This window comes from Rhinolophus ferrumequinum, chromosome 5, assembly GCF_004115265.2.
Source record: "Rhinolophus ferrumequinum isolate MPI-CBG mRhiFer1 chromosome 5, mRhiFer1_v1.p, whole genome shotgun sequence".
NCBI classification, from domain to species: Eukaryota; Metazoa; Chordata; class Mammalia; order Chiroptera; family Rhinolophidae; genus Rhinolophus; species Rhinolophus ferrumequinum.
In genome coordinates, this window is record NC_046288.1 from 45629035 (window position 1) to 45643438 (window position 14404).

The following is a 14404-nucleotide window of genomic DNA, read 5'->3' on the forward strand; positions in this document are numbered from 1 at the left end:
TTTTAAGTGTACAGTTTGGGGGTATTAAATACATTCCTAACATTGTGCTACCATTGCTAACATCTATTTCCAAAACTATTTTCATCTTGTAAAACTGAAACTCTATATACATTTAACTATAACTCCCCATTTTCCTCTTCCCTTAGCCCCAGCACACCATTTTGTTTTCTGTCTCTATGGCTTTGACTATACTCGAAGTACTTCATGTAAGTGGATTCATATAGTATGTATCTTATTGTGGCTGGCTTATTTAACTTAGTATAATGTCCTGGTTTATCCATGTTGTAGCACATGTCAGAATGTCCTTCCTTGTTAAGACCGAATAATATTCCATTGTATGTGTGTACTACATTTTGCATACCTTTTCATCCGTCAATGAACACTTGGGTTACTTCCATGTTTTAGCTAGTGAGAATAATGCTGCTATGAGCATGGGTGTGCAAATAGCTCTTCAAGACCCTTCATTCAGTTTTGGAGCGTATATACTCAGAAGTGGATTTGCTGGATCACCTGGTAATGTCGTTTATTTTTTGAGGACCACCATACTATTTTCTAAAGCAGCTGTGCTGTTTTACATCCTTGCAAATGGTAAACAGCATTTCAATTTCTCTACTTCCTTGACAATTATTTTCTGTTTTTGTTTTTGATAGGAGCTATCCTCATAGTGTGAAGAAGTTGTATCTCATTACAGTTTTGATTGCATTTCCCTGGTGATTAGTGATGTTGAGACACTTTCCATGTGCTTATTGGCACTTGTATATCTTGTTTGGATAAATGGCTACTCAAATTATTTCATTTTTGAATTGGGTTGTTTGTTTTTTATTGAGTTTTAGGATTTCTCCATATATCTGGGTATTAATCTCATCAGAAATATGACTTACAAATATTTTTTTTCTAAAGCGAATCTCTTGTAGACAGTATATAATAGGATCATGTCATTAAACCATTCTGACAAAGTGTCTTTTGATTGGACAGTTTCCTCCATTTACATTTAAAGTAATTACTGATGAGGAGGGACTTTTGTCATTTTGCTATTTGTTTTTCATATGTCTTATAGCTTTGTTATATGCTATTACATCTTTTTTGCTAGTGAGTTTTTTTTAATAACATTTAAATTTTTACATTTAAGTATTTAAATTCCTTTCTCATTTTTTTTTTTTTGTGTGTATTCTGTAGCTGTTTTCTTTGTAGGTACCATGTTGATTACATTTATAGCACATTAAAGTTATAGCACTCTAATTTCAAGTTACACTGGTTTAACTTCAGGAACATACAAAACCTGCTCTTTTACATCTTCATCCCAGCCTGTTCAGTTGTTGATGTTACAAAATTACATCTACATACATTGTGTGTCCCAAAACCTAAACTAATACTTCGTTTAAATGTGTTAGTCTCTTAAGTTATGTAGAAAACAAAACATGCACTTATAAACCAAAGTTACAATAAGAACTAGATTTTAGACTAATAATTATCTTTAAAAATATATTGATTAGTGTTTTAAATTATGTAGAAAATAGAAAGTGGAGTTATATACTGTCATTATTACACTAATGTTGAATTTTAAAATTGCCCATGTATTTACCTTTATTGAATCTTTATTTCTTCATATAGCTTGGAGTAATTGTCTAGTGTCCTTTTGTTTCAACGAGTGGGACTCCCTTTAGCCTTTCTTGCAGAGCAGGTCAAGTGATAATGAACACCCTTAATTTTTGTTTATCTGAGAATTACTTAATTTCTCTCTTAATTTTGCCCACTGACTTCTGACATCCAAAGTTTCTAATGAGAAATCTACTTATGATCGTATTGGGGTTTCCTCATATATGATGTGTGCCTTCTCTCTTGTTGTTTTAAAGATTTTCTTTTTGTGTTTGGCTTTTGAAAGTTTGATTTTGTTTCTTGGTTTGAGTTAGTTCCTCTTACTCAGAGTTCTTTGAGTGTCTTGGATGTTTATTTCTGAGTCTTTTATCAAATTTTGGGAGTTTTCAGCCATTATTTCTATTGTGTTTCCCTTTGCCCCTTTCTGTGTATATACTCATTTGGGAATCCCACCATGTGTATGTTCACCTTCTTGATGTAGTCCCACAGGTCCTTTAGACTCTGGTCACTTTTCTTCAATCATTTTTCTTTTTGTTTCTCAGACAATATTTTCCATTTCCCTAATGCAAGTTTGCTGATTCTTTCTTCTGCCTGCCCTTTGAATCCCTCTAGTGAATTTTCCATTTTCCCTTTTGTACTATTCAGCTCCAGAATTTCTTTTTGGTTTCTTTTTAGGTTTTGTTTATTTTTATTAATATTTCCATTTTGTTCATCCATTGTTTTCTTGACCTTCTTCATATATATATATATATATATATATATATATATATATATATACACACATATACACACACACACATTTTTTGTTGTTGTTGTTTTTGTTGTTCCTTGAGCATCTTTAAGGCACTTGTTTTAAGATCTTTGTTTAATAGATCTGTCACCAGGTCTTCTTCAGTGACAGTTTCTGTTAATTTATTGTTATCCTTTAAATGGGCCTTACTCTCCTGCTTCTTTATATGTTTTGTGATTTTTCATTGAAAACTGGACATTTGAAACTAATAATATGATCACTCTGAAAGTCAGATTCTCCCCCTTCCTCAGGGTCTGCTGGGCTTTGTTTTTGTTTGTTGGTTTGTTTGTTTGGATTGTTGTAGGCTGCCACTAGCCAAGGATGGGCCTGAAGTGTAAAGTTAAGGTCTTTTCTGAACCTGTACCTTTCCCTAGGCATGTAAATGACTTTTTAATTTCCTCATGTATGCAGTTTCGTTTGAATATCCTATCCTGGTCGTTAATGTCTGGCTTTCAAAAGGAGAAAAAGGAAAAAAAAAATGAAGGGGGAAACATAAAAGAAATGCTGGTCATTTAAATTTCCTGGAAATCATGTCAGCCAGAAAGGGTGGGGCTTGCAACAGTGGAGGCAGGTACATCAACAACGGCCACCTGCCTCTTTTTCTGCACCTCTAAGATCAGAAGTCACAGTCAGCCATCAGATCATAGGTCTCTGTTATTTAAAAGTCAGGATCCTTCTGCCCACCCGTGGCTTCCACAAGCTGTGTGCAAGGAACCCCTTGAAGTGCTTACAACTGCCTGCAACATGGCTGAGGGGTGGATATTGGGTCGCTACTATTGTACTAAGAGCTGAAATTTACTGAAATTAACTGCAGTTTATCCTGTAAGTCTTCCCCTGGAATTGTTATTCTTCAATGTACTGTAGAATTCCAAAATAGTCACATTAGACAGACTCTACCAATGCAATTGTTGTCTAGGTGGGGAAACAGATTCCTGATGCTTCCTACTCTACCATCTTCCAAGAATCCATTGTTAACAGTGCCATTTTTATACAAAAAAATCCAGATCATTGATCTTTCAATATCTAGTACTCTTAAAAAATTACACGTAATTTCTATTAGAAGAACTGATTTGTAATGTTTATTCCTGAAACACCGAATTTTTATCAAAATGCATAAACCATTCAGAGAGGATCTATATTCCAACATAAAGTGATTATTATAACAATTAGCCTCCTATCATGCTCCACATTGAAGAGAAAGATTACTTATTCCTTAAGCAGCCTGATTTTTTTTTCCTCCTAAAGACTTCAGAAAATATCCAGCAAAGTCAGATGTTCATGTGACAGTATTATTAGTTTAAATGTGCTTTGGGTTTTGGGATAACTTTACAAAACTTCCAAATGAAATGTGAATTCAAATGTCATTGGAGAGATGGACTGAGGAAAAGGCTGTTATGAATTTGACTTAGCTTACTCTGCGATGAGATGTCCCATTTCAACATTAATGCCCACCCCCCACCCCCGGAATCTTTGGAGACAGTTATTGAAGATTTGGCTTTTTGGTCTATGAATTGCTTTCCAAATTTTAAGTCATTATATCTTGAGGAAAATAAGAATTTAAAGGTATCAGCAATATAAACATTTCATATATTGCAGTATACCTTCAGGTATTTATGTGTAATCAATTTAGTGATCTGTGTGGAATTTTATCTCCTTCCAGTTATATCTTTCTGTCATAAGATATGATATATCTTTATATCATAACTAATTCACTCTAATTTTGTCAATATCCTCTTTGAACTTAATTATAAAACAAGAATGATACTAGCCTATAAATTAGATAATTTTTGTAGATGAAATAGAAATCAATATTATAATGTATTTGAGAACAAAATGCTAAGTAAGCAATAGGCATTGAAAGATAGTGAGCCAGTTAGTTTCTATACCTAATTTGAAAATTACAGATCCAAGTAAATAATTTAAAGGCATTTATAGAAAGTCAGTGACTTTGCCTTTGTCATTCTGTTAGGATCATTAGTCTATAAAGTGAAAGAGAAAATTCTAACTCCATAAAAATAAAAGGACAGAGATTTTCTTGGAATCTTGTAATATACCAAAGTGCATATAATATTGAAACTCACATTATTCTTTTTTTTCCCTCCCCCCTCACATTATTCTTAAGTAACTGCAAAAATTGCCACTTAACCTAATGTTTAGAAGTTTACATCTATTTAATTCTTTTATATTACTTAGTTCAAAAGCAACCTTTAATATAAAGTTTGAGAAAAATTGTGTCAATACTTAATTTAAACTACTCTTTACATAATATAGTCAAAATTATTGTGGTATATATTATATCTACAAAAACTATGCAAAAAATACTATTTAAAAACTTTTGTAAAGTAGGCCTAGTTGATCAAAATTCATCAAACAAAAACATTAAAACCGATTAGAGAATTTTAATGTACAAATAAAATTTTATTGATAATTATGAAAATAAAAACATGCATATCACTAGGTAATATAGAAATTTATTGTAATGAATATATTACCAGATATTAAACTCATATATTTGTTTTTCTTTATTTTTTTTTTAAGGAGTTAGCTTTTAACCTGAGGGCTGTGGATTCTGCTACACTTGTTACTAGTCTGGGATCTTTGGAAAGTTACTTAATCTGAGCCTTATTCCCATCAAAGAATTTTAATCAAAACTAAATTATATAATGCCAGTGAAGCATTTAGTACAGTGCTTATTACTAATAAATGTTAATTATTTTCACTGTTGTTTTTTCAATTATTATAAACTTGAGAAAAGCACAACCAAGTAAAATTGCCTGTGATTCAGAATAATATTTGCTAATTGTCATGTATTTGGTGTATATCCAGCATTTTCTTTACAACAATTAAAGTTATTGTTTTGGTGTACTTCCTTAGTCAGAGTGCTTGTGAAGGGTTAGATAAGGTGAACTGAGGAAAATATACCTTTTGATGAAAGGAAAAATTATTCTAAAAACCCTACTTCTTGCCTATGAAGATATTAGTATAGAACATATTAAGAGAATTGCTGTTGAATGAGAGGGGACTGCTGATAACATTTGTAAAACAGAACTAATTCATGGGGGATAGCTCAATATATTAATAATTAATATTATCTGGGCAGATGATTTTATATATACGTGTGTGTATGTATACATACACACGCATAAACATACACACATACATACACTACACCGTGATTGTAACAATATCCCACTAAATTAGTATCTAACATGTATGCTCAAGTAAAGAAGCCAAATCGTGTAGAAAATGCTGATTTCATTTGGTTACAATTCTGCTAATTTCCCTGCTGTCTAGTAGTATTGAACATTTTTAACCTTTTTCTTTTTCTCTGACCTTAGAACTTAAATTAAGTGGAGGGTGAAATAAAGTAGAAATCAGATTTTTACAATAAATGTCTTGGATTATTTGCCCTCCTTTTGAAATTTATGCATAATTTTCACTGGTATTGGTGGGAATGCCATATAAACGCAAAAAAGTTACAGATCTTTGGATTTGGATACCTGTGCACAGTGCAACTAACATGTATTCACAGTTCAGCATTAGAATTAAATACAAAAAAAATCCTGTGAATAGTAGCATTTAAAACAGTGATCATATATGATGATTTAACAATTCTGAATAGGTCTGCAGAACTGTTAAATTGTCCCAAAAGAAAGAGTTGCCCTTTTCCTTTTTTTAAATTTATTTTAACCACCTAAGCTAAATTATTAAAACTTCTAAGGCCAGGGAGAATAAATTTTATGTAAAAACAGTCTTATGTTCAGATTTTTACTATGATTCTTCAATTTTAAATATTTCATGGCTTATACTAAATGAATTTGATATACTAATCACTAATTATATAGTACTAAACATATATATATATATATACACATATATATATAATATATATATATATATATTATATATATATATATATATATATTATATATATAGTCAGTCCTTCATATCCAAGGGTTATACACCCATGGATTCAACCACATGCACATCAAAAATGTTTGGAAAAAAAGTGTGTGTTTTTGCTGACTTGTACTATGAGTTAGGGCTACTATGATTTCATCTGTACTGAACATGTACACACTTTTTATTTTCTTGTCATTCCAAAATAATAACATGTAATTATAGCTATTCATATTGTAGTAGCTATTATAAGAAATGTAGAGATTGTTTAAAATATACGTGAGGATGTGCGTAGGTTATATGCAAATACTATGCCATTTTATGTAAGAAACATTAGCATATGTGGATTTTGGTATCCATGGGGGGTCTTGGAACCAGACACCAGAGATACTGAGGGATGACTGTACATGTGTTTTTGTGTGTGTACATGTGTATGTACATATATATATATGGATGACACAATATTATATATCATATATACACACATAAATATATGTATATGACATGTTTATGTACTATATATATAAAACATCATGTTGTATATATCATATATATTTACATATATATATATTCTCATATATATATATATATATATATATATATATATATATTCTCCATAAAGTAGACACTTGAAATATAAAACCTAATATGGAAGAACTAACACCAAACTTGAAACCAGAAAACGTAAACTTTTACTCCACCTTTTCTAACTTTTGGTTGTGTAAATTTGGTCAAATCACTTAGAGTCTATTCACTTCAGTTTCTGAAAAATGAGGTTTATGTATGCCATGTTTAAAATTTTCCACAGCTGTGAGTCTATGAAGTCCAAAATTGCCCATTTCCATTATCATCTGAACTTGGCATCTTAATTCTGCCATGGTCTGATTTAACATGTAATAGACTTCAAATGTCCTGTCAGCAAATCATTTTTTAAGAACAAAGAGTTTTGGCTTTGATGATTATCTCCGAGTTGATTGGATAGATGCATTAATGCATAGAATGAAAGGAAAAAAAGAGGATAAAATGCACACAGAGAGAAGCCAAGAGAACTGTGCTGCTTCAAAGAAAATTAAAGATTCACTGTATATTGTACCTTTGAAAAGTTTATTTTTAAAGAATATATATATAATATATAATACATATATATACTATATATATATAAATTTATATACATATATATATATATATATATATATATATATATATATGTCAAAGTCACTCTGTGTCTAAAAAAAAGAGCTCTCCTTGATTGTATTTGCAACTCTAAATTCTGACTTTTTTTGGTGGGGGGGGAAGCTATAACATTATATATGTCTTTTTAGATGATAATATTTTAAGCATAAATGATCAGGGAAGGGTTATGTTTTCTCTAGCTTGTTTTCTATTTTTAGAATTAAATATTTTAAATGTTATTTGGTGTGATAGTTATATAAATAAGATATATAGATCTTTCAATAATTCTGTCAACGCTATATGTAGACAAATTTCTTCAGGACATAGATCGAAACCTTTTTCAGTATTTTTGGAGGAAATTCTGAGCTATTCCTCCTCTATCTTACCAGCTAAACAATGTTTCCTCCACTTGCTTCTTATGTCTGTAAGACAAATGGAGTTTAAATATTCAAATTAAAACTACAAGTGTAGCTTTAACACCTTGCTGAATAATTTGGATCTTCTGGAGTCATGATAATACCTGTGATTATAAATTTACATGCAAGTACATTTGCAAGTTTACTTTGGTTTTAATTTAGGTAAGGTGGCAACTTACATTTTTTTTTGTATATTTGAATTTGGGTATTCTATTTTACAAGATTTTGCCTAACTAAACATAAGGAAAATTTAATCAATTACTGTTTCTTGAATATATAATCTATTCAGGATCCCTTACTGGGGGATCCTATACGTATAAAAAATAGGAACACTCTAAGTATAAAAATAGTTTGTATGGCCTAGGAAATTATATTTTGCTAAGGACACCAGGCATACATCCATGGTGGAGACAACATCATGAAAAAAAGACCTGGAGGTAGAAAAGCTTAGATGTTTTGGAGAGTTTATTGAGTTGCTCAGGTTAGTAACTACTTATCAATGTTTTATTTAGCAAGCATATTTGCAAATTTAAATTTGTGTAAAATAATTTTATGGTATACAATTTTGACTTGTACAATTGACACTTCACAACAATTTAAAAATTATGACATCACCATATTTTTAGTATTACTATAAAGTGTAATTATTTCCTTTGTGAAATATAATAAGACAAATGAACATGATATGGTTTGTATTTAAAAACATGTATGTAAACCCACCTGTATATGTATTAGTATAAGTAAAATCTTTCTTTGCCCATCCACTGAAGGAACAGATCATCAATCCGTATAATGGAAAAGACTGGTTACACCTTGATATAACAGGGATTTTCAGGATGTGTGTCTTTTCTCCCTTTTTGCTTATTCTCCCCTCCAGTTTGGCCAATGAGAAATGCAAACAGAGTATATAATGTTGATCAACACCGTGTGTGTGTGTATGTGTGTGTGTATGTAAGTGGTAGAAAAATTATTTTGTGACAATAAGTTTAAACTGCTTTTCACCTCGAGGTTGTAAAATATAACCCATAGTAAAGAAGAAGCTAATAAAAACTTGAAAGGATCTTGATACTGTGTCACCATGTTAGTTATATAGTTTGAATGTTGCATTTAAGAAACATATATAGTTCAAAAATTGTAAATCTAGGAAGTCTGATATTCAATTAGACTGATAATATCTCTGTGTTAATACCAACGATAAAGAGATGGCATTGCTATACTGTTGGTAGTGCATTAAATAAGAAATAACCTTCTTTCCTTATATTCTCCATGTGGAATTTACCAGGTTGTTTTCAGAATACTGGTGTCTAATGCAAAATGTTGCATACACATTTTTGGTAAAAAGCCATATTTAAGATGAGATTTTTTTTTTTAATACCTGAGGAAAGAAGTCAATAAATAAGCAGATTGGAAATGTTGGCTAGGATTTCCTGTTCTTTGGTTATGCTGTGTGAGGTAACATGAACTGTTTCTTCTGTGTACGTCCATGCTGTTTGCAGAAAGATGAACTGCTTGCTTCTTTTGTGCATTTCCTTTCACTATATCTTAACTCAGCACAGAACTGACCAATTTGCTACCATTGCTATAGGTTTCCTACCATTATTAAACCAGGTTTAATGTTTAAAGTGATTTTAAATGTTGTGTCAGGCAACAGTAAAATGCTTCCATTAAAAATGTTAACGATACTCAATAGAAGTCAATGATATCCCCTGCTATAAAATAAGGTCGATTGGAAACTCTTCTGTTACAAGACCCATTTAGAATCTATGACAAGCTGATGCATCTCTATAAACATAGATTATTGCTTTATGCATAGACATACAGATTATTTAGTTTAAAATGAATTCATTATTTTACATTTATATCACATGTCCTACAAACTACTAAATAAATTTGTATTATATATCTGAACCTGATAGTATTTCATTTCAATGCAATGATTAATCTAGATTCTGATAAGAATTATCACAAATTAATAATTAAAGATTCACTATATATTGTACCTTTGAAAAGTTTATTTTTAAAGAATATATATATATAATACAGATATATATATATATATATATATATATATATATATATATATATAAAAGTCACTCTGTGTCTAAAAAAAAGAGTGTCTTAATGAATATGGCTTAAACTTAGCAAGACAAATCTAATATTGCCTAAAGACTGTCACAAAAACTTAGTTGCTAAAGTAGATTTCTATATGATTCAGAAATAACAGCATAGGTCAAAAATTAATGTCTATTATATACATTTGATTATATCAATACCATGTTAAAATTCTGGCTAATAGCTATATAATAATTAGGGAGTACTTAATTTATATATCAGTTTTTCAAATTCTTCATTCATTTCTCATACTATTAACCATGGGCTGGTATTCAAATCTAATAAGAAATGGAAAGTAAGGGCTTGGAGAGACTGGTCAAAGTAGTAGTCAATATAATCCTGCAAACATAGAACAGCAATGATAAGAGAAAGCCAGGTTCACACAGACATTCTGCCTTGTCTAGAAAAATTAATCATTGCCTTCTCCAGATGAGGCAATTTAGGGTGGAAAAGTCAAAAGTAACCTGGCACACTTGTCAGGAATGGACATAATTTCACCCTTGCTTTATCAGGTATTTAATAATGTGTGTTTAATATTATGATCCCTTTTTCACTAGAAGTCTTGGGGCTTTAGTCACAGGTGTATAAATTCAACACAACGGTAGATGTAAAGGATGTCTGCTTTTATGTATATAAAAGTGTATGTATAGATGTGTAAACATAAATATGTGTATCAGTGTTATGTATATATAGTCTGTGATTATCTCTTCCTATGTGTGTGTAATAACTGTATTGTATTTATATATGAAAAAGGCATTTTCATATACATATACTTTGTTTTTATATGTACACATTACAATGGATGCTATAGTCAAAAAACAGATTATGTGTATATGGATCTGTATGTAAATGAGGATGAATAGTCATTCCTTTGTCAAGTTATTGACACTGAGGTGTATGTTTTTTTGTTTGTTTGTTTTGGTCAGGAGGGAATTCATTTGGTTTATTCAAAAAGACAAAAAATATATTTATCCAAATGTTTATAATTAAAAAGTGTGCCTGCTCAGAACTAGAAGAGTTAGAGTGAATAGAAATAAAGCATGCATGGCCGTATGGAAAAGGTTCTCCCAGATTTGTAATAAAGTTAGGATCCTCATAAAATTATTTTATTCCTCATGTGTAGAATTCTGGAAGGCCCTCATAGTGATTTAGGACAAGGACATTGGAATCAAAGAGGCAAGTGTTCTGGCCCTTTTGGAAACTTAGGTATATTCCTTGCACTGAATCTTAATTTTTATATCTATAGCTATATATATATATATATATATACACACACACATACACACACATATATATGTATAGTATATAGCAGTATACATATACAGTACACATATAATTTTTATATCTATAGTTATATATATATATATACTGTATATAGCAGTATACATATACATATCACATGATAATTTTATTTTAAGGATTAAATGAGATACTGTAATATGGAAAAAATAATAGAAAATGATAAACACTGTTTTGATCACAGTATTTAAAAACAAGAAAACTCTAGCATTTACTGAAAACTTACTATTTAGTTACTGTAATTTACTTACATTTTGCATAGATAATCTGCTTTAATATACTTAATTAATAAACCATACAGGTAGATATTATTATTAGATTTTATAGATGATGAAAGGGCTTAGAATTTGAATCCCTTGCTTAAAGTCATATACTTAACTTGTGACTGAGTCAGAATTTAACATCGATTTACTCTTAGAACTGATTTGTTTAACTAGTAACAATGTTGACAAACACTGAATAAACATTAGCTACATTTTTATCATCATCGTTATTATTAATATGAATACCATAGGCCATGATTGTACACTAGGACTTATGTTAGTTTTTCAGGAAATATTTCTCAATTACTTCTGATGAGAGATTTGTATGTTTCTAACTTTTCTATTAAATATTACTGAATTTACCAATATAAAAAATCAAACAAAAAACAAAAAATTGAAGTTCATGTTCAAAAAAATAAAAGAAATAAAAAGAAAAATGGATAATAAATTAAGATTATAATGTAAGTTTGATACCTATGTACTGTATGAATGGACTCTCAGAAAGTTTCCTGACATTATCTCTTTTTACTCAGAAAAAGATTCTCCAAGCTATGAATTCCTAAAGATCTCATGATATAAGACATTCAATATGTCAGACACTTTGTTCTCCGAAAGCTTTTTGTACTTATTAAATTGTCTTCCCAATGCTCTCCGTGCAATAGCCCTTTGATGTGCTATTCATCATTTCCATTTGGAAGATGTAACTGCATTCCTGCTTAGCTATCACACTGCTTCCAGTACCATGTGTTTCAGTAATAAATAAAGTGCATGCTTTAAGTGAAAGTATACATTTTTCAAATGCATAAGTCTCTTTGGCATATTTCCAGTGGGCATGACAGAATATTTATGTTATTGTTTAATGGCAACACTCACTTCTTTCTAGGAGCAATTTTTGATGAATCTGCCAAAAAGGATGATGAGGTGTTTCGCACAGCAGTTGGTGACCTCAACCAGAATGAGGAGATCTTACAGACTGAGAAAATCACATTTTCGGTGACATTTGTTGACGGCAACAACCCTTTTCAAGCAGTTCAAGAAGGTAAGGTCCATCAGCAGTCCACTTTTTATTATATTTGTTTTTTGGTTCAATTTAAATGGCACTGAAATTAGATTTGTAGAAAGCCATCAAATATGGATATCATTTTTGCATCTCTGCTGCATTGCTTGGAGATTTTTTTTTTTTTTTGTAGATGTTAATGCTGCATTCCACTTCCAAAAAGGGCAGAGTGTGGAAAGTTGCTGTTTTAATTGAAATATAACATAAAAGGAACATTAATATTTACAGTAAAAATTTTGCACCATTTTATGACTTCAATGTAAATGACACATTCCTAAAATTAGGACTTTCTATTTGAATTTTTACTTCTGACTTCTTTGAGACTGCTGCTACCTTGGTGATTGTTACAATGTGTGATGACATTTCAAATGTATTCATGACAAATGTATTGCTGGAGGGAAAACTTTTTTGTGTGCTGAGAGCCTAACATGCCAACCTAGGGTATATGTTTTACTCTCTACAGTGTACCAATCATTGAGGTACTTTTCTCCATTCTTTCTGTGTACTTGAGTGAATTAAAACATTTCATAGGTACAAAGTCATACAAATATAAATTATCTTTATTATAGTGGAATGGTTATTTGTATGAATGAAACATTTGATTGAAAGAGCTTGACTAATAGAATTATATTTTGATACTATTCTGCTAATAAAATATTTATTTAGCCTTTTGATTGGCAAGACAGTCATTTTCATGAAACCATTTGTTGCTAGTGTATTTTATATTTCATTATGATGATATATTTAGACTGCAGATACTAATACAAAATTAATTTATTCAAATGAACAATTTCCTTCATTAAAAACTTAAAGAGTATTTGGCAGAAGAAAAGAGTCAGGATATTTTATGTAGTAAAGTTTGGCAAGAAACTTTTTAAAGACAAATACTGAAGGGATAAGGAAAATAAACAGAATTGTTTTTTTAAAGGTGTTCTTTCATCTAAGTTGTATCTGTAGGATATACAGGTAACCTCTATTGTAATGTGTTTTTGATTAGTAGCATTGGTTACTGTTGCAACTTATTTGTGTTCAATCCTGTCTGTAAGAGAATGGATAGAATGATTAGTGACGTAATAGATTTTCCTTTTTATTAATTTGATGGAATAAAAAAGTGTTATTGTAATGAAATGATTGAAGTAAAAGCTGTTTTTGCAAATAATAGGTTGTTTATAATAATATGATTGGATATTAATTTTTAATTAGTAAACATCAATTTAAAAAGTCAGGTTAGTATAAACATGCAGTGATTTACATATTAAAATCAGAATTAGTCTTCGAATTTGGGGCTCTAAATAATGGACATGCTGGTAAATTGTCTATAGAAACATTTAAATGCTGCCTAAATAATATTAGAATTCATAAAGTAATCTGCAAAATAATTAAGTTGAATCTGAGAAAAATAATGTAAAAGAATATATTATTCACTTTAAAGAAATCATATCTCTGTGATATTTACTTTTCAACTCTTAGTTTTAATGACTGGAATGAGAACAGGAACAAATGAGGATTGATTGATTTTTGTGACTGTCTTGTTATTTACAATTAATAATTGTAAATTAACTTTGATGACATGCTAAAATATCCATGCCTTTTAAAAATCCACTTTGGCTGAAAGTTTGTGGAGATGAAAAAATGAAGAAAGCACAATGAGTGGAAGGGAATTACACCTTTTCTGGAGACTACAACTGGAAAAGCAAAGACAATGTTTAAGAATACCACAATTAACCTGCTTACATATTGATTTGGGCAACCATTCTGTTGCCAGCTAAATTCTGGAAACAAAAATATCTCTCGAAAG

At 30.3% G+C, this 14404-nt stretch overlaps 1 protein-coding gene across 2 annotated transcripts in view; it reads left to right on the forward strand.

Annotated features, from left to right (window-relative positions):
• GRID2 (glutamate ionotropic receptor delta type subunit 2) overlaps positions 1 to 14404 on the forward strand; it is a 1348544-nt gene that overhangs the window by 253920 nt on the left and 1080220 nt on the right. For both annotated transcript variants that reach the window (XM_033106341.1, XM_033106342.1), the window contains exon 2: positions 12433 to 12588. In XM_033106341.1, the coding sequence (XP_032962232.1) occupies positions 12433 to 12588 (156 nt within the window). The remainder of the gene's footprint in view (positions 1 to 12432; positions 12589 to 14404) is intronic.